The sequence below is a fragment of the Ranitomeya imitator genome, chromosome 3, assembly GCF_032444005.1.
Source record: "Ranitomeya imitator isolate aRanImi1 chromosome 3, aRanImi1.pri, whole genome shotgun sequence".
Taxonomy (NCBI): Eukaryota; Metazoa; Chordata; class Amphibia; order Anura; family Dendrobatidae; genus Ranitomeya; species Ranitomeya imitator.
This window is the reverse complement of record NC_091284.1, coordinates 291,734,496-291,754,673: the sequence shown is the minus strand read 5'-3', so window position 1 is coordinate 291,754,673 and position 20,178 is coordinate 291,734,496. Positions and strand designations below refer to the sequence as shown.

Sequence of the window (20,178 nt, the reverse complement as noted above, 5' to 3'; positions counted from 1 at the left end):
TTCCAGCCTCTCAGCTCCTCTCCTTACCAGCCTCTCATCTCCTCTCCTTACCAGCCTCTCATCTCCTCTCCTTACCAGCCTCTCCTCTCCTTTCTAGCCTCTCCTCTCCTTACCAGCCTCTCATCTCCTCTCCTTTTCAGCCTCTCCTCTCCTTTCCAGCCTCTCCTCTCCTGCCTCTCATCTCCTTTCCAGCCTCTCATCTCCTCTCCTTACCAGCCTCTCATCTTCTCTCCTTACCAGCCTCTCATCTCCTCTCCTTACCACCCTCTCATCTCCTCTCCAGCCTCTCATCTCCTCTCCTTTCCAGCCTCTCCCTTCCAGCCTCTCATCTCCTTTCCAGCCTCTCATCTCCTCTCCTTACCAGCCTCTCATCTCCTCTCCTTTCCAGCCTCTCCTCTCCTGCCTCTCATCTCCTTTCCAGCCTCTCCTCTCCTTATCAGCCTTTCCTCTCCTTTCGAGCCTTTCCTCTCCTTTCCAGCCTCTCATCTCCTCTCCAGCCTCTCCTCTCCTTACCAGCCTCTCATCTCCTCTCCTTACCAGCCTCTCATCTCCTCTCCTTTCCAGCCTCTCCTCTCCTTTCCAGCCTCTCCTCTCCTGCCTCTCATCTCCTTTCCAGCCTCTCCTCTCCTTATCAGCCTTTCCTCTCCTTTCCAGCCTTTCCTCTCCTTTCCAGCCTCTCATCTCCTCTCCTTTCCAGCCTCTCCTCTCCTTACCAGCCTCTCATCTCCTCTCCTTATCAGCCTCTCATCTCCTCTCCTTTCCAGCCTCTCCTCTCCTTTCCAGCCTTTCCTCTCCTTTCCAGCCTTTCCTCTCCTTTCCAGCCTCTCATCTCCTCTCCTTTCCAGCCTCTCCTCTCCTTACCAGCCTCTCATCTCCTCTCCTTACCAGCCTCTCATCTCCTCTCCTTTCCAGCCTCTCCTCTCCTTTCCAGCCTCTCCTCTCCTGCCTCTCATCCCCTCCCCTTAGCAGCCTCCCCTCTCCTCACTCACTCACATCAAAAAAAGTAGCCCGCTAAAGGGGATTTTTCAGGAGCTCTGCAAAGCACAACTTCTCCTGTCCCCCGCAAACCACGCCCCCCCCCCCCCCCCCAAATATACTATGTTTTAAGTCATGTCCTTGGTGTTGAATAATCAAAAATCCAGTGTGATTTCCATCCTCCCATAGATTGCCTTCTACCTAACAAACATGGCTGGAGAATGCTGAAGGTGAGCTGATTTTCTTTATATGGTTTGAGATATCTTGTTCATTTCAAGACAATTCAGTTATATTTTAGAGCACTCACTCTTACTAACCTTTTCCTGATAAATTATGTATTATTACAAAATATAGTGGGTGCATGCATATATAGTGGGCTCAGAAACAGAGCACACTCCACACACAGAGAAGGTGCTGGGTGTTACCTCTGTCACCTTCCTCTAACAGCAGACATCAGAGTTAAAAGTTTCAGAATTTTAAAGCCATAAAAATAATACAAAAACTGTAAGAGAATGATGTATAGTGACCTAGCTAGAATATCACATGGCCTGAAACCAAACAGGTAAACAGCAAATTACCCTATTATTTCGATCATGTTTGCCAATTAGACGAGATGTACAAACCAACACGCAACACACAGAAGTCCACATATAAAGAAAATAGGTTACTTTACTCAAAGGAGGCACAATCCTGACCTGCGAAGAGCAGAGTGAAGATGATAGTCAACTGATACATGGCATGTCCCAAAATATTTTTCATCATAGTACGCGAGATGAGTGGCTTGTTACGACCGTATGGTTTACGCAGAAGTAGTGATTCTGTGGGAGGCTCAGTGGCAAGTGCAAGGGACGCAAAGGTATCCATGATCAAATTGACCCAAAGCATCTGCACAGCTTTTAACGGAGAGTCCTGCAGAAATAATGCAATTAAGAACAGTTAACATTCTAGCATTTGCGTGTGCAAAAATAGAAATGTGTACATCAGGATTACGATTCTGGAGGAAGATGGGCCAATAATTGGCCAATGAACATTCACAAGAACGCTTGCTCTCAATCAGCCAGTGTAAATATGCCAATTACCCAATATACGAGTTAAACACTCATTTTTCAAGTAATCAAACCATTAAAAAGTAAATCGCTCTCAGCAGCACATTGCATATTATGTTATGTAACCATTGCCCCTAATAAGTGCATACTTGTCAGTCACAGCAGCTATGTGACATAAGAATGTCATATGAATGACGGTCCGAGAGGTATGACTTTTTATTTTGTTCTGCGCAGCAAAGCTATTAAAAAGGGGTTGTCCAGTAGTAGACAGTTCAATGTCTTAAATGTGATTGTACACACCCCTGCTGTGGTCCTAGTGTTGTAAGTAAGGCCAGTTTCAGACATCCTGATATTTTCGATACCGGAAAAACCAGCACCAGAGATGTCAGTGTGCGTGTGTGCAATACTTGGGCAGAAGTGTGGCAACCGTGTGCCGCCCGTGTACCGCATCAGTATCACACGCACGGGCGCCAGGGAAGCAGCGGTATATTTTGCGCTGTTCCCCGGCGCCGATGCTGAAGACGGCTCTCATCATTTTCCTCTGCTCTGCTGGCGATCAGGGGAGAATGAGGAGAGTTATATTCAAGTTATATTCAAGTGATAACAATGACAGCAGGTGGGGGCTAATGGTACTATTATGCCCATCACCATACACCTGGTGCCGCTAATACCAGTGACAGTGATTGGCGGCTGATTAGTATTCATCATACGCCGACTACGCTATAAATTAATTAAAAATTCGGCATGGATTCCCCTGTATTTTTGATAACCAGCCAGGGAAAACTCACAGCTTGGGGCTGCAACCCTCAGCTGTCAGCTTCAGAAAGGCTGGTTATCAACAATAAAGGGGTTCCCACGCTGTTGTTATTTTTTTAAATTATTTAATTGAATAATTTAAACAAATGGCATGGGGTCCCCTCATTTTTGACAACCAGCCTTGCTGATGGATATTGACCCTCCCAGACTAAAAATACCATTTCTAAGTCGGGCTTGATGCCACCTGACAATACAAAAGTGACAACAACCCACAAATATGAACCCAACTTGCCACAGCTACAGGACAAGTGGAAAGAGCTGGGCAAAATTCCAGAATTGGCACATCTAGTAGATGCGTCTTTCCTGGCCGGCTGCGGGTTGCTATTTTTAGGCTGGGTGAGGTTATATCAATGGCCCCTTACCAGCCTACCAGCCCCCAGCTGTCAGCTTTAGCAAAGGCTGGTTGTCAAAAATGGGTATTTTAAATTATTTAAATCATTTAAAAAAACAGCATGGGGACCCCTCTATTCTTGATATTGAGCCTTGCCAATGCTGACAGCTGAGGGTTGCGGCCCACAGCAGTGAGTTTTGCTTGGCTGGTTATAGAAAATACAGGGAAACCCACGCCAGATTTTTTATTTATTTATTGCGCAGGCGGCAGGTGATGAATACTCTCAGCAGCCGCTCATGCTTTCACTGTTATTAGTGGCAGCAGGTGTAGGCTGATAGGAGAAATAGTCCCATCAGCCGCAGCCTGCTCTCATAGTTATCACTTGAATATAACTCTCATCACTCTCCCCTGATCATGCTGATTGCCTGCAGAGCAGGGGAGAAATGATGAGAGCAGTCTTACTGTACCGCTGCTTCTCAGGCGCCGATACGTGTCACAAGGATGACATACCAGTGTTTCATCTGTGTGCATGTGATGGACATTTTGCAGCCCATGCTGCTGGTAAAAAAACGGACATGTCTACGTGTGGGTCACAATCACTTGAATGGATCTATTAATTTAAGTGTCTCCGGTATGTGTGAAAACTGTCACCACATGTACCAGAGACAGGGATGTGTGGAAACGGCCTACAGCAGTGACATCATGTCAAAAGAGCAACTCATCGCTAGCTCTAGCTGCCGAGCTCATTGACTGGCTGGCTAGTCAGAACACCAGGAATGCAGAAATGGCGGGACCCAGGGACATGGAGTACCTAAGTTTGTTATTTAATGAACTGTAGACACTTTGTGGAGCACTTTATCGCAAGTGGAAATCCCCTTTAAATACCTAAAATATCTATAATTTTGTTTCCGAAAAGGTCACACACTTTGACTTGAGTAAATAAAAGTTTGAGAGTAATTGAGACACATGCTCACACAATAAGATATTAAAACACACATTTCCTTACCTGAGTGATGCAGGCTCCAGTGAAAGCAACAATGACAGCAACCACGTTAACAGTGAGCTGGAACTGAAGGAACTTGGAGATGCTATCATACACGTTGCGTCCCCACATAACGGCCTTTACAATGCTGGTAAAGTTATCATCTGTGAGGATAATGTCTGAGGCTTCCTTTGCCACATCTGTACCAGCTATACCCTATTAAAGAAAGCACATGTTGAGTCTTGACATATTTTTAAAAATGTGGAGGTTTATGATTTCAGCTACTACAGAAAGTGTAAATGCTCTTGTAAAGCAATAACTTAATGTATTATTCCAATGTACCATGGCAAATCCCACGTCTGCTTTCTTTAATGCTGGCCCATCATTAGTTCCGTCCCCTGTAACGGCGACCACTTGTCTCTGTTCCACCACTGTGCTGTCAATGATGCCTAAAATAGGTATACAATTAGAAACATTTTAGAAAAGAAGAACCTAGGCAGAATAAGAAATGGAATGGAGAGATGTTAATGTCATTTTAGAAGCTACACTTTTCTTTTTTTACTATGGGCCTAAAAACAAACAAGCAGGTAGGTCCTAACTACCCACTTGATTGCTTTTTCTTTTACAATGTGCCTAAGAACTATGTCACAATAACCCTGATAAGGCCTGTTGCATTACCTACCTTTCACCAATGTGTGCTTGTCTGTGGGAGATGACCGTGCCAGCACTCGAAGACTTGGCCAAACTTTGTCCAGCTTTTCTTGCTCTACCTAGGAATGTTACAACAATAAAAACAAGCTAATACTCTTGTAAGAACAACTTGGGCCACTTCCTCGTCTGTACGGAAACTGGAAGTAGGCGAAGTTCATAAATGGCCTTGTACAAAACCAATATTGAGTTAGTACTGTCATAAAAGGGAAAGGGGCATCCTTTTGGGTTCCCTCTATAGAGGTAAATACAAAACCCTAATATCTCATGCATGAACAGAGGTCATCTTATAACTCAAAACTGCACTGGGATCACAAGACACCAATGCACACAGAAAGCCATCTTCCTGTGCAGCGTGAACACATTAACCCCCTCACCATGACTGATACTTTGCATGTCTCGCATTGTCAGGAAACAAAGCACTGCAAACAGTGAATTATTTCTGCTTATATACCCCATCATGCTAGGAGGCACAGCCATAATAATCATAGCTATGAACCCTTTCATTCCCAGAGGGTGTTTTTTTTTACCTTTTTATGGTTTTCATTGGGTTGGATAAATATATGCTCATTTTAAACTTATTTTATACTTTTTATGTATTTTATTTTTTTTGTTGAGGGAGTTGTACGAGAGTTTATTTTTGGAAATAATACCTATTTATTGGTATCATTTTGGGTTTCATTAGTCTTTTGATCACTGTTTATTCAATTTTGTTTTTTTAAAGTAAATGATCGTAAACAAAAACTCTGGCTATTTTTTTTATTGCATTTACTGTATCGCTATTGTTATACCGTGGGTTGTTACGGACACAACAATATCAAATATGTGAAGTTTATGTACACTTACTTTCTCACAGCAAAATCCCACAAACGAAAGTCTTCCTGAGTCGCTATATTCCAACAGCCATCTTTTTTTTCAGTGATGATGATGTATGAGGACTTAATTGTTTGAAGGACAAACTAAAATTTTTGTTGGTATAATTTTGGGACTCATGACTTTTTGATTTAGTAACATAGGAACATAGTTATTAAGGTTGAAGGAAGACTTTAAGTCCATCAAGTTCAACCCATAGCCTAACCTAACATGCCCTAACATGTTGATCCAGAGGAAGGCAAAAAAAAACCATGTGGCAAAGAGTAAGCTCCACACTGGGGAAAAAAATTCCTTCCCGACTCCACATATGGCAATCAGACTAGTTCCCTGAATCAACGCCCCATCAAGGAATCTAGTATATATAACCTGTAACATTATACTTTTCCAGAAATGCATCCAGTCCCCTCTTAAATTTAAGTAATGAATCACTCATTACAACATCATACGGCAGAGAGTTCCATAGTCTCACTGCTCTTAAGGTACCGTCACACTCAGCAACTTTGCAACGAGAACGACAACGATCCGTGACGTTGCAGTGTTCTGGATAGCGATCTCGTTGTGTTTGACACGCAGCAGCGATCTGGATCCTGCTGTGCCACCGCTGGTCGGAGCTAGCAGTCCAGAACTTTATTTCGTTGTCAGGTCGGCGTGTATCGTCATGTTTGGCATCAAAAGCAACGATGCCAGCAATGTTTTACATGGAGCTAACAACCAGCGAGAACGATAAGTGAGTCGCCGTTACGTCACTGGATCGCTCCTGCATCATTCTGGAGTTGCTGTGTTTGACGTCTAAACAGCAACGCTCCAGCGATCGGCTCGTTGTCTATATCGCTGCAGCGTCGCTGAGTGTGACGGTACCTTTACAGTAAAGAATCTGCAAAAATTTGGGCTGAAAATCTCGGCTTATACTCGAGTATATAGGGGTAACCAAAATATAGCAATTCTTTGTTTTCTTTTTCAATGGCGTTCACTGGAAAGCTAGGCAGCAAGCTAGATTTTTAGTTTGGGTTGTTAAAGACGACATTTTGAAAATATGTGGAAGGTTTTTTTTCAACAATAAAAGGTACCGTATATACTCCAGTGTAATCCGAGATTTTCAGCCCAAATTTTTGGGCTGAAATTGCCCCTCTCGGCTTATACTTGAGTCACGGTCTGTGTCAGGGTCGGCGGGTGAGGGGGGGAGAGGTCTGAGGCATACTTGCCTAGTCCCGGCGATCCTGACGCTCCCCCTGCCCGTCACACTGTCTTCGGGTGCCGCAGCTCTTCCCCTGTACAGCGGTCACGTGGGACCGCTCATTAAACTTATGAATATGGACTCCACTCCCATAGGGGTGGAGCCACATATTCATTTCTCTAATCAGCGGTAACGGTGACCGCTGATAGAGGAAAAAGCTGCGGCACCCAAAGACAGTGTGACGGGCAGGGGGAGCGTCAGGATAGCCGGGAGCAGGTAAGTATGTCATATTTACCTGTCCACGATCCACACGCCGGGCGCCGCTCCATCTTCCCGGCGTCTCTCCGCTCTTACTGTGCAGGTCAGATGGCGCGATGACGCATATAGTGTGCGCGGCGCCCTCTGCCTGATCAGTCAGTGTGGAGAGACACCGGGACCGGACGCTGGGGAGCTGCAAGCAAGAAAGGTGAGTATGTGTTTTTATTTATTTTATTGCAGCAGCAGCAGCGTTATATAGGGCACAGATTTATGTGGAGCATCTATGGGGCCAAACTGAACGGTGCAGAGCATTCTATATGGGGCAGCTTTATAAGGAGCATCTATGGGGCCAAACTGAACGGTGCAGAGCATATAGGGCACAGCTTTATAATGAGCATCTATGGGGCCAAACTGAACGGTGCAGAGCATATAGGGCACAGCTTTATAATGAGCATCTATGGGGCCAAACTGAACGGTGCAGAGCATATAGGGCACAGCTTTATGAGCATCTATGAGGCCAAACTGAACGGTGCAGAGCACATATGGCACAGCTTTATAAGGAGCATCTATGGGGCCAAACTGAACGGTGCAGAGCTTATATAGCACAGCTTTATAAGGAGCATCTATGGGGCCATAATGAACGGTGCAGAGCATATATGGCACAGCTTTATAAGGAGCATCTATGAGGCCATAATGAACGGTGCAGAGCACTATATGGCACAGCTTTATAAGGAGCATCTATAGGGCCATAATGAACGGTGCAGAGCATTGTATATGGGGCACAGCTTTATATGGAGCATCTATGGGGCCATAATGAACGGTGCAGAGCATTCTATATGGCACAGCTATATATGGATAATCTATGGGGCAATAATCAATGGTATGGAGCATTATATATGGCACAGCTTTATATGGAGCATCTATGGGACAATAATGAATGGTATGGAGCATCTATTTTTATTTTTGAAATTCACCGGTAGCTGCTGCATTTTCCACCCTAGGCTTATACTCGAGTCAATAAGTTTTCCCAGTTTTCTGTGGCAAAATTAGGGGGATCGGCTTATACTCGGGTCGGCTTATACTCGAGTATATACGGTACTTAAAAGAAGATAAAGGGTTATAATTGTTTCAAATATGTTATTCAGAAAAAGTGACATATTGTTAAATAATTAGTTACAGTTTATAAAAGTAAACCAGGAGAGGGAATATTATGTTATAAATATTAACCCCCTTATTGACCTCTGATACGCCTTTTTATAGCCGTTATTAAGGAGACTTAGGGTATGTGCACACGTTGCGGATTTCCTGCGGATACGCACCGTGTTTTGCAGCACAGAAACGCAGCAGATCCGCAAGTGATTTACAGCACAATGTAAATCAATGGTAAAAAAAAATGCTCTGATGATGGTGCCGAAAATTCTGTGCGGAAACACTGCGGATTAAAAAAATTAAATGTCAGCGTTTTTGTACCCATTCCATTATAGAAATCCGCAGAGGTAAAAAAACGCAGTAAATCCTCAAAAAATCCGCAACAAAGCCACACGGAAAACGCGTCAAATCCACACCTGCGTTTTCTGCCAAGAGATGCAGAATCCGCATCAAAAATTCCTAAACCTAATCCGCAACGTGTGCACATAGCCTTAATCCTCGGTGCCAATTTTTACAGTGCTGACGTTTAAGATAGTGCCCCCTGACAGGTAAAAATGCAACAGGTATGGAATCACCTGTATACTATCTATTTAAATACCGATCACAACCAGTTTAACCCCGTAATTGTCAATCACAACAGCTAAATAATTAATAGAACAGATGGAGAAGGTCCCTTCTTTATGTCTATCTTGATCAGGGTTGTAGAGTCAGTAAGCCAACCCTCCGACTCAGACATCTCAGCACTGCCTCTCTACTGAGCATGTACATTAAGTGCAGCACAGATTCATCTCCCGCCATCATCAGGAATAGAACAGAGTTTTATATGACATATCACAACTTTCCCAAATTCTTATGAAAAAATTACTGCATTGAACTCCTGAACCCAATTTATTATATCTTTTGGGTGTCGGTCCATTTTTTAAGGACCTAAACTCCGACTCCACAACCCTGATCGGGATCCAGCAATTGTGGGTTACCAAGGCACCCTGGAGCTTAGTAATGACCTCAGGGCACGGTGGCCTGTTGGGCTCTGCCGTAAGCAAGGTCTTAGGTCTTAGGGTACCGTCACACAGTGGCATTTTGATCGCTACGACGGCACAATTCGTGACGTTCCAGCGATATAGTTACGATCTCGCAGTGTCTGACACGCTCCTGCGATCAGGGACCCCGCTGAGAACCGTACGTCGTAGCAGATCATTTAAAACTTTATTTCGTCGTCTAGTGTCCCGCTGTGGTGGCATGATCGCATGGTGTAACAAAGGTGTGCACGATATTGTATACGATGTGCGCATAGTAACCAATGGCTTCTACATCGCACATACGTCATGAAATTATCGCTCCAGCGTCGTACATTGCAAAGTGTGACAGCAGTCTACGACGCTGGAGCGATATTGTTACGATGCTGGAGCGTCACGGATCGTGCCGTCGTAGCGATCAAAATGCCACTGTGTGACGGTACCCTACAGACTGAGTCAGTATGAAATGGAAAGATCTTGCACACTGCAGTACAGAAGTTCTGAGACTAGTGATGAAAGTGAAAAATACTCAAGCTATGTAGTTGGACTAAGTAAAAATGTTAAAAAAACAAACAAAGCCCACAAAAAAAAAAAGAGAGGAAAGCGGTTTAGTCACTTAAAATGCAGCTTTTGTGCGAAAACAAAATAAACATGCACCATTTTTATTTCTGTGTGTGAAAAACCTGAACAGAAAGTGATTATATTATGTACCCGAAAATAGTACCAATAAAAACTTCAACTCAACCTGCAAAAAAACAAGCCCTCACACAGTTCTGTCACCCCCAAAAATAAAGTTGCGCTCTCAGAATATGGCGATGTAAAACTTATTTTTGATTAAAAACAAAGAGGTTTTAGTGTGCAAAAGTAGCAAAAGATAATCAATCTGGAAATATTGGAATCATACGGTCTTTAATAATAAAGCTGTACTATCAAACCACAAGGTGAATGGAGTAACGAAGTAATTGAATGAAAATAATTCTTGAACTGCTCTTTATTGGTTCATTCTGCCTACCTTTAGATTGAGCAATTGGGATGCTCCCATGAGTGATTTGGTGTTGGAGCTGTTGAGGTTTATTACATTCTACAGAAAATCAAGGCAATGCCATGGGTATGGCATGTGTGCCTTCCTACATCAATCTCTTTTCTTGGTCACTGGGAGCGAGGGGCTTTTGGCGGGAGGCTAACGGGCAGTTTCCCATGTGCAGTGCTAAGGCTAGTTTCACATAAGCGTTTGCATGAGCTGCGGAGGGCTACGGACTTCCTTCGTGAAGCCCTGCCCTCGGCCACACCTCTGCCGCTAGCTCCATCTATTTCTGCATGCGGCCGGCATGTGGCCTGCGTACCTATCTTTAACATTAGGTACGCAGGTCGTGCGGCTGTATGCGGATGCTTCTGCATGCGTCGTTTTGACGATGCGGAGACAAAAAAAATTGCTACAAGCTGCGTTCTACGCTGGTCGCCGCATCGTCAAAACGACGCATGCGGAAGCATCCGCATACAGCCGCCCGACCTGCGTACCTAATATTAAAGATAGTGTGCGGTTTTCCTTTTTTATTCTTCGTATTAAAGATAGGTACGCATGCCGGCCGCATGCAGAAGTAGGCGGAGCTAGCAGTGGAGGTGCGACCGAGGGCGGGGCTTCACGGAGGAAGTCCGCAGCCCTCCGCAGCTCATGCAAACGCTAATGTGAAACCGGCTTAATACAGTTCCATGACTTGTTTATCATGTGACAAAGTACTGAATTTGAACTTAAATATTTTGAGCTGAACCGCAACGTCCTTCTATCAGACTCACATACAACTACTATAGATCACCTATCAACTTACTAAATGTCCAGTTAGAGGTATGCAATGATGGCTCAATACACAGATTTATTTAGGAAGGTGACTTCAGTAAATTATTTATTACCCACATGAGATCAACGATTCGGGTCATCCCAGTTGTTCAATTTTTGAGGACTAAGCGCATCTGATCAGCCATCTGATGCTTGCTTTGAAAAGCAAGCAGATAACCTCAGGGACAGATTCCTTACACGAGGGTAAAGCAATAAAAACATCAAAATTGGGTATCGCCGCGATAGGGCAACATCTCACACTAATCTACTCACTGAATCCCAGAGGAAATCCCACAGTGACACCACTGAGATTTCCACTTACAATTGCCACTGGGAAACTAGGAGGAGTATTTTGAAAAAGCACTGTTTTGAAGACTGAACCAGCAACAACCCCTGAAACTCTATCACTAACTGACTGAAATAAAAACATTCTTGGTGAGAAGCCATAATGTGGCCAAACCGCCATCAATTTCTCATCTAACAGAATTGAAATGGAGCCAGTATCCTTGTGGTGACTGCATGGCATGTAAAAATATTTTTAGGGCTACATCCTTTGAGTCGGCTTATGGCCGTAAATTTAAGATGACTAACTATAATTCTTGCAGTAGTACTTTTGTTATTTATTATGCTACATGCACATGTAAATTGGAGTAACCATAAGAAAAAAAGAGTTACAATTCCCAACTGCAAATCAAATAAATGATAACAAATATCACTGCTCCCTGAAGAAGCGGAAGCGAAACACGTGTTGGGGTGTGTTCAGTGCTGTCCTATGGGTGAGAAATTCCTTATCCAGCATCTGCTCCTGACTTACTTTTGATCTGTATGGATAATGGGGACATAATGTGCGGTTACTATACCTATTTACTTAGATTGTCCTGAGAGCAGGCTGGTGGTTATATATTCCTCTCACCCATTTACCGTATATACTCGAGTATAAGCCGACCCGAGTATAAGCCGACCCCCCTAATTTTGCCACAAAAAACTGGGAAAACTTATTGACTCGTGTATAAGCCTAGGGTGGAAAATGCAGCAGCTACCGGTGAATTTCAAAAATAAAAATAGATGCTCCATACTGTTCATTATGGCCCCATAGCTGTGCCATATAGTGCTCTGCACCGTTCATTATTGCCCCATAGATGTGCCATATAGTGCTCTGCACCGTTCATTATTGCCCCATAGATGTGCCATATAGTGCTCTGCACCGTTCATTGTTGCCCCATAGCTGTGCCATATAGTGCTCTGCACCGTTCATTATTGCCCCATAGCTGTGCCATATAGTGCTCTGCGCCGTTCATTATTGCCCCATAGCTGTGCCATATAGTGCTCTGCGACGTTCATTATTGCCCTATAGCTGTGCCATATAGTGCTCTGCACCATTCATTATTGCCCCATAGCTGCCATATAGTACTCTGCGCCGTTCATTGTTGCCCTATAGCTGTGCCATATAGTGCTCTGCGCATTTCATTATTGCCCCATAGCTGCCATATAGTGCTTTGCGCCGTTCATTATTGCCCCATAGCTGCCATATAGTGCTCTGCACCGTTCATTATTGTCCCATAGCTGTGCCATATAGTGCTCTGCGCCGTTCATTATTGCCCCATAGCTGCCATATAGTGCTCTGCACCGTTCATTATTGCCCCATAGCTGCCATATAGTGCTTTGCGCCGTTCATTATTGCCCCATAGCTGCCATATAGTGCTCTGCGCCGTTCATTATTGTCCCATAGCTGTGCCATATAGTGCTCTGCACAGTTCATTGTTGCCCTATAGCTGTGCCATATAGTGCTCTGCGCATTTCATTATTGCCCCATAGCTGCCATATAGTGCTTTGCGCCGTTCATTATTGCCCCATAGCTGCCATATAGTGCTCTGCACCGTTCATTATTGCCCCATAGCTGTGCCATATAGTGCTCTGCACCGTTCATTATTGTCCCATAGCTGTGCCATATAGTGCTCTGCACCGTTCATTATTGCCGCATAGCTGTGCCATAGAAAGCTGTGCCATTGCTGCTGCAATTAAAAAAAAAATGGCATACTCACCTCGCTGCTTGCAGCTCCCAGCGTCCAGTCCCGGCGTCTCTCCGCACTGACTGATCAGGCAGAGGGCGCCGCGCACACTATATGCGTCATCGCACCCTCTGACCTGAACAGTCAGAGCAAGAGGACGGGAAGATGGAGCGGCGCCCGGCGTGTGGAACGCGGACAGGTGAATATTACATACTTACCTGCTCCCGGCGTCCCGCTCCCTCTGCCTGTCACACGGTCTTCGGTGCCGCAGCCTCTTCCTCTATCAGCGGTCACCGGCACCGCTGATTACAGAAATGAATATGCAGCTCCATCCCTATGGGAGGTGGAGCCGCATATTCATTTCTCTAATCAGCGGTCACACGTGACCGCTGAACAGGGGAAGAGCTGCAGCACCGAAGACCGTGTGACAGGCAGAGGGAGCGTCAGGACCGCCGGGACTAGGTGAGTATGCCTCAGCGCCCTCTCCCCCTCACCCGCCGACCCTGCCGCCCACCGTGACTCGAGTATAAGCCGAGAGGGGCACTTTCAGCCCAAAATTTTGGGCTGAAAATCTCGGCTTATACTCGAGTATATACGGTATGTACTCTTACAGTTGGGGTTACTTATATATGTATTGTTAGACACTGTTATAAGATGATGTTACGGTTAGAGTACCCCTGTACTTTGGATAGCCTGTCACTGCCTATATGCATCATTGCTTAGATTACCTGTCCAGTCATTTTGGATATTATTGTGTGTTTCTATATTTATGTATTATGTGGTAATAAAGTTTTGTACTTTTTTCTAAATCAGTTTATTCTTTTGATATTTGTTATCATTTATTTGATTTGCAGTTGGGAATTGTAACTCTTTTTTTCTTATGGTTACTGCATTGCTCTTTAGAGTTTTCCCCTAATATGGTCCTTACATATTATCAGTTCTGGTATATGTATATAATGCACATGTAAATTATTTAAGTTGGTCTCCCTTCTTGTTAACTTAAGTTACGTACTAGAGAGCAAATTATGGACATCCTGGCAGCATGTGAAATTGAGGATCTATCTTCACTGAAAACTATGCCTAAACATTTTAAGTCGTGTCATGGCTGTGATCCTACCTGCTTTTGGGTGAAAAGTATTGATAGACTGTGCTACGGGATCGAAGGGGGCAGCATGAAGCTTGAATGTTGCTGGATTGTGACCCTAGGCACCTTAACACCTCACGGATTAAAATAAAAAAAGTTATTTTTGCTCGTTTCATCTAATATCGTTTATCTATTTTAACTGTGTGTTTTGGCCATGTAAGTGCTCTTTCTTTGAAGACTTGAAGATTCTTCTTTGAAGATTCCATTGTACTTTTTTCCCTACCACCTAAGGGCTACAGCGTCATTGGTTGGAGTGTCACATCTGGAGAACACTCATTTACGACCCCCTGCTATCCTGTCTGCATACTCTCTTTTGTTTGCTCCCCTGCTCAGGAGATGTGGTACCTTCAGACCATATTCCTGTAAGGCCATTACACAGTACACAGCAGGGGAACATATATAAGATCATCTCAGCACAGGAATATGTTTTTAACACATCCAATTGTGGATCATATTTTTATTTCAAGATCTACTAATTAAAATGGTGATTAAAATGAACTTTGATCATAAGAAAACCCCTTTAAACAGAACCTGTCACCACAAGAAACAATATTACTCTACCCCCATAAATGAAACCTGAACGTTGACGGGGTGGGGGGGGGGAGGGTTTTTGGGGAGGGATAAAGTTCAGTTTTCTCTCCACACCATTTGGCTACTTGCAGGTGCTGGGCAGGTTAGTAACACTATTATTCCGGGGGGACTCTGCAGGGCGGCTAACACTGAGGGCAATATGGCCTGTTTCTCCAGCCCTGAGGCTCCAGGGAGCCCCTGGCCAGTTTGCCCTCATGTGTGGCGGGCAGAGAGCAATCCCTGCAGCTCTGTTGCCTACAGGAGAAAATGCTGCTGACGTCAGCATTCCGCGCACTTCTGTGTCAGACAGAGAGCTGCCGGCGGTGACGATACTGCAGTTGCGGGGGGACGTGAGGAAAGGTGAGGTGTGTGTGTATGTATGTATATGTGTGTAGGTGGTGATGTGTGTTTGTGTGTGTAACGTGCAGAGAGGTGAATGGTGTGTGTGTTGGTGGTGGAGTGGGCAATGATGGGGGTGGTGGGATGGAAAGGGCAATGATGGTGGTGGTGGAAAGGGCAATGAAGAGGTGGTGGGGGAGGCGGAAATGGTGGAGGTGGTAAAATGGGCAATGATGGAGGTGGTGGGGAGAAGGCAATGATGGAGGTAGTGGAGAAGACAATGACGGGGTAAAGGGGAGAATAATGATGGAGGTGGTGGAGAGGGCAATGATTGAGGTGATGGGGAGGGCAATGATTGAGGTGATGGGGAGGGCAATGATTGGGGTGATGGGGAGGGCAATAATTGGGGTGATGGGGAGGGCAATGATTGGGGTGATGGGGAGGGCAATGATGGAGGTGGAGAAGAGGACCATGATGGGATGCGGGGGATTGGGATGGGAGGAAGGGGATCTTATAATGGATATGAACAGGAGGAAGGGGAGGACGATATTAGATATGGATGTAAAATGAACTGGGTGGTTGGAGGAGGTTGCTAAGTCCCTGATAGCATCCTCCTCAATCTCAAAATTCTATGTGATGCCATCGGGGACTTAAAATTTACTGGGGAGTGGAAGAGGAGACAATAAGGTGCATAGGACCCTTTATAATGAACTGAAAGGTGAGAGAAGACGTTGTCAGTGACTTGTAAAGAACTGGGAGGTGGCGGAGGATGCTCAGTACTTGATGGCGTCTTCTCCAACTTCCAAATTCATTACCATGCTATCAAGTAATTTTGATGAAAGGGGGGACACAGGACAGGGACTAAGGCTCTGTGCACACGTTCAGGATTTGCAGGAGAAAATTCTGCTGCATATCCTAATGTGTTGCCAGAAAAAAGTTGCATAAAATACATTTATTTTTTCCATATCTTTGCCATGCTTTTGTTACGTATTTCTCCCCATTACAATAGGTGAGATATGCTGCAAGAATTGACATTTTGCAGATTTTAATCTTACCGAACTCTTTGAGATTTTAATCTGCTGCAAATCTACAAGGAAAAAATAAGCAGCGTGTGCATGAGACTTCAGGGATCTCATTCACTTTTCCTGTACTGTAAAACCTTGCATATTTTATGTGGGTATACAGGTAATTGGGGAGCGTCACAGACTGGATCATTTATATTATTGGGAGTCAAAGATTATAGTTAATGGGGGACACTGTGCCGTTTATCACTGTATATTTTTAATGGTGCATAACTAATAGTATAATAATGGTGGGGTACATATTTGTATTCAGGGGGGAGACATGTATGTATACAATGTATGTGACCTTGTTATTTTCAGGGGCTGCGATGATCATTGTGACAAGACGAGACGTGGCTGGGAGATGTTGACATGAAGGTCTGACCAGATGGAGAAGAAACAGGAGAAAGCATCTCTAGTCAGACGAGACGTTAGTGGTAAGTGCCTGGATGTAGATATTATTCTGTATCTGCACTGTGTGACGTGGAGTGATAATGTTTTTTTTTTTTTTTTTTAATTCCTTATTCTACATTCTCAAATTTGTGTGAAATATCCGTGTGCTTCCTGTCTTTTTTTTTTTTTTTTAATCGGATGGCACACGGACTCAGAGTTTTATAAGTCCATTCACACATACATGAAAATCATGGCTCTGAGAATGAGATCCGTGAGGGTAAGTTCTCATCCGTGAGGGTTCTGTTCTGGGTATCAGGGGCTATATAAGGAGCATGAAACTGCCGGGACCTTTAGCCCTGACGAAGAAGTTCCGGAGACCTTCGAAACGCGTAGGCAATTTTGGTCCTGTGCGGCACCCGTCCTTTGCTCCTTACCCTCCTGTCTTGGTGATGTCACCCAGACCACGCCCCCTTTTCTCACCGCTCTTTGCAGCGGCTCTCTTCCGGCTCACGTGTGCCGGTTAGCGGCGCTCCAGGCGCACGGAGGCTGTGCACTCACCAGGGAGGACACTCCCCATACCCATAGGTGTTGTTACCGCCCCACGCTGCCGTTTTGGACTCTGTATTTCCAGATACCCGGGCCGCTGGTGATCCTGCTCCTACATTTCTTAGGACAGCGCCAGCATCTCTCAGGACAGCGCCAGCTTCTCCATAGCAGTCACATCTATCCTAGTAAGTGTGCGGTCTTTCCATTCTATTCATAATATACATCTGCCACACACTTCTTATTTATTTCTCCTTTATACCTCATACCGCGGCCACAATAGGCAATTTTGCTGGCTTTGTTAGCTATTGCTCATTTGTTTATTGACATTTGTGACACCCTCATTGCACTTACTATTGTTTTTTCTGCTGGTGGTTGCGGCCATTCCTTTACTGGCTGCCCCCACTGCTGGCTATTTTCTATCTTCAGTTCTTGTTTAGCTAGACGTTTACCCAATCCTTTTATTATACGTACCCATTATTTGTTTCTATATCTAGTTAGCACGGTGTCTTAATCGATTTCTTCTTCTTCTTTTTGCCATATGACAGATTTAGCACAGTAGCTGTCTAGGCACCTGCAGCTTTCTAGTGTATCCCGCCGGTGTGTTTCTATTCCTTTGTGTTTTTCTGTTCTGATCTGATTTTGAGGATCAGAATAGGACATGCTCAATGCGTCTGTAAAAGCGGGCAGCACACAGACACTGCACAAAGATACAGGAATGTAGCCTCATTATATATTGCACATAATAAAATGTACTCACTTATTATATATAGCACAGTCACTTAGTATATAGTGTACTCACTTAGGTATAGCACAGTCCCTTAGTATATAGTGTACTTATCATGTATGCCACCATCCTTAGTTACATAGTTTCCTTTTTTATTATTTATAACACCGTCCCTTATTACGTACCATCCTCTCAGTTATATATGGTGCTGTCCCTTATTCTATAGCTTCCTCTGCTGCTATGTACAGCGCTGTCACTTACATAGTGTATTCTAGTTATTTTTGTTATTCACAGGGCTCTCTTTTATAACATAGTCCCCTCTTGTTAGATATAATATCACTGACGATGGAGCCGGTGAACAGACGACCAGTCCATCAGCTCCTACATTAGAAAAGAACCTTTCCCATGCTCAATCAGCAGTCATTGCATAATACATCTAACAATAACTATATAAGACCAGACATTCAGCGTCTCCCACTCACACACCACCTCCTCACCTCGCCCCTTATCTGCCGGAGTCCCGCAAGGTTCAGTCCTAGGGCCTCTGCTCTTCTCCATCTATACCTTTGGCCTTGGACAGCTCATAGAGTCCCACGGCTTTCAGTATCATCTCTATGCCGACGATACATAGATCTACATCTCTGGCCCAGATATCACCACCCTAGTAACCAGAATCCCACAGTCTATTATTTCATCCTTCTTCTCCGCTAGATTTCTTAAACATAAAATGGACAAAACAGAATTCATCATCTTTCCCCCATCCCACTCGCCTCCCGCAACAGAACTATCCATTAAAGTAAATGGCTGCTCACTCTCTCCAATCCCACAAGCTCTCGGCCTCGGGGTAATCCTTGACACGGATCTCTCCTTCAAACCACATGTCCAAGCCGACTTCAGCTCAAAAATAATTCCCGACCTGTACATTTCTAAACTGCAAAAACCCTAATTCATGCCCTCATCATTGCCTGCCTTGACTACTGCAACCTCCTGCTCTGTGGCCTCCCGTCTAACACTTTCGCACCCCTCCAATCTATTCTAAACTCTGCTGCCCGACTAATCCACCTGTCCCCCCGCTATTCCCCAGCCTCTCCATTTTGTCAATCCCTGCACTGGCTCCCCATTACCCAATGACTCGAGTTCAAAACCCTAACCATGGCATACAAAGCGATCCACAACCTGTGTTCTCCATAAATCTGTGACCTAGTCTCCCGGTACTTACCTACACGGAACCTCCGATCCTCACAAGATCTCCTTCTATCTCCCTCTTATCTCCTCTTCCCACAATCACATACAAGATTTCTCGCGCACATCCCCCACACTCTGGAACTCTTTACCCCAACACATCAGACTCTCGCCTACCGTGGAAACCTTCAAAAAGAACCTGAAGACCTACCTCTTCCGACAAGCCTACAACCTGCAGTAATCACCGATCGACCAAACCACTGCACGACCAGCTCGCCTACTGTATTCTCACCCATCCCTTATAGATTGTAAGCCCTCGCGGGCAGGGTCCTCTCTCCTCCTGTACCAGTCGTGACTTGTATTGATTAAGATTATTGTACTAGATTTTTATTATGTATACCCCTCCTCATATATAAAGCGCCATGGAATAAATGGCGCTATAAAAAAATAATAACATATATACCGTAGCTTTGTCGCCATAAAAGAGGGGTGGATCAGACATTTCTTGCACAGGGGACACAAGCTGTCATTGTCCGCCCCTGTATTAACCTGCAGATTAAACCCATATTTGCAGGTTAATCACATTTTCTTCTGATAACAGTTTCCCTTTAAGCACTTTGTTTTATGGTTTCACATTCCGTATGTCTTGTTCGGTGGCCCAACACCTTGCAATGTTCATGTATGTATTTTGGAAGCAAAGCTGAACTTTGGAATCCTGAAAAATGCAGCAAAAAGCATCCAGAAAAAGCAGCAAAAAAAAAAGCAGCAAGAAAGCCTGCAACCTTGTTACTTCCAAAAGATCAGGCTTTAGCTGCAGAAAATAAGCAGAAAAAAACCAATGTATGAACATAGCTTTACACTCTATAGAAACTGATCTTACTAAAGTCCCTAATGATCCACTAACAAGTAAATGTCATGGTCATTACTCCCTTCTGACTCTCCCGTATCTCTCTGCAGTATGACACTGTGAATCACACTGTACTCTATTCTATTGAACTCAAGGACAATGCTCTAGCTTTCTGTTCTCTCTCATTATATATATATATAT

At 44.4% G+C, this 20,178-nt stretch overlaps 1 protein-coding gene across 8 annotated transcripts in view; it reads right to left on the bottom strand.

The window, feature by feature from the left end:
- The window catches only part of LOC138669788 (plasma membrane calcium-transporting ATPase 4-like), a 486,684-nt gene that overhangs the window by 40,772 nt on the left and 425,734 nt on the right, over positions 1-20,178 (bottom strand). For all 8 annotated transcript variants that reach the window (XM_069756525.1, XM_069756523.1, XM_069756527.1 and 5 more), the window contains 4 exons: positions 4,833-4,920; positions 4,493-4,599; positions 4,175-4,366; positions 1,671-1,884 (listed from right to left, as the gene is read on the bottom strand). In XM_069756525.1, coding sequence (XP_069612626.1) covers positions 1,671-1,884; positions 4,175-4,366; positions 4,493-4,599; positions 4,833-4,920 — 601 coding nt within the window. The remainder of the gene's footprint in view (positions 1-1,670; positions 1,885-4,174; positions 4,367-4,492; positions 4,600-4,832; positions 4,921-20,178) is intronic.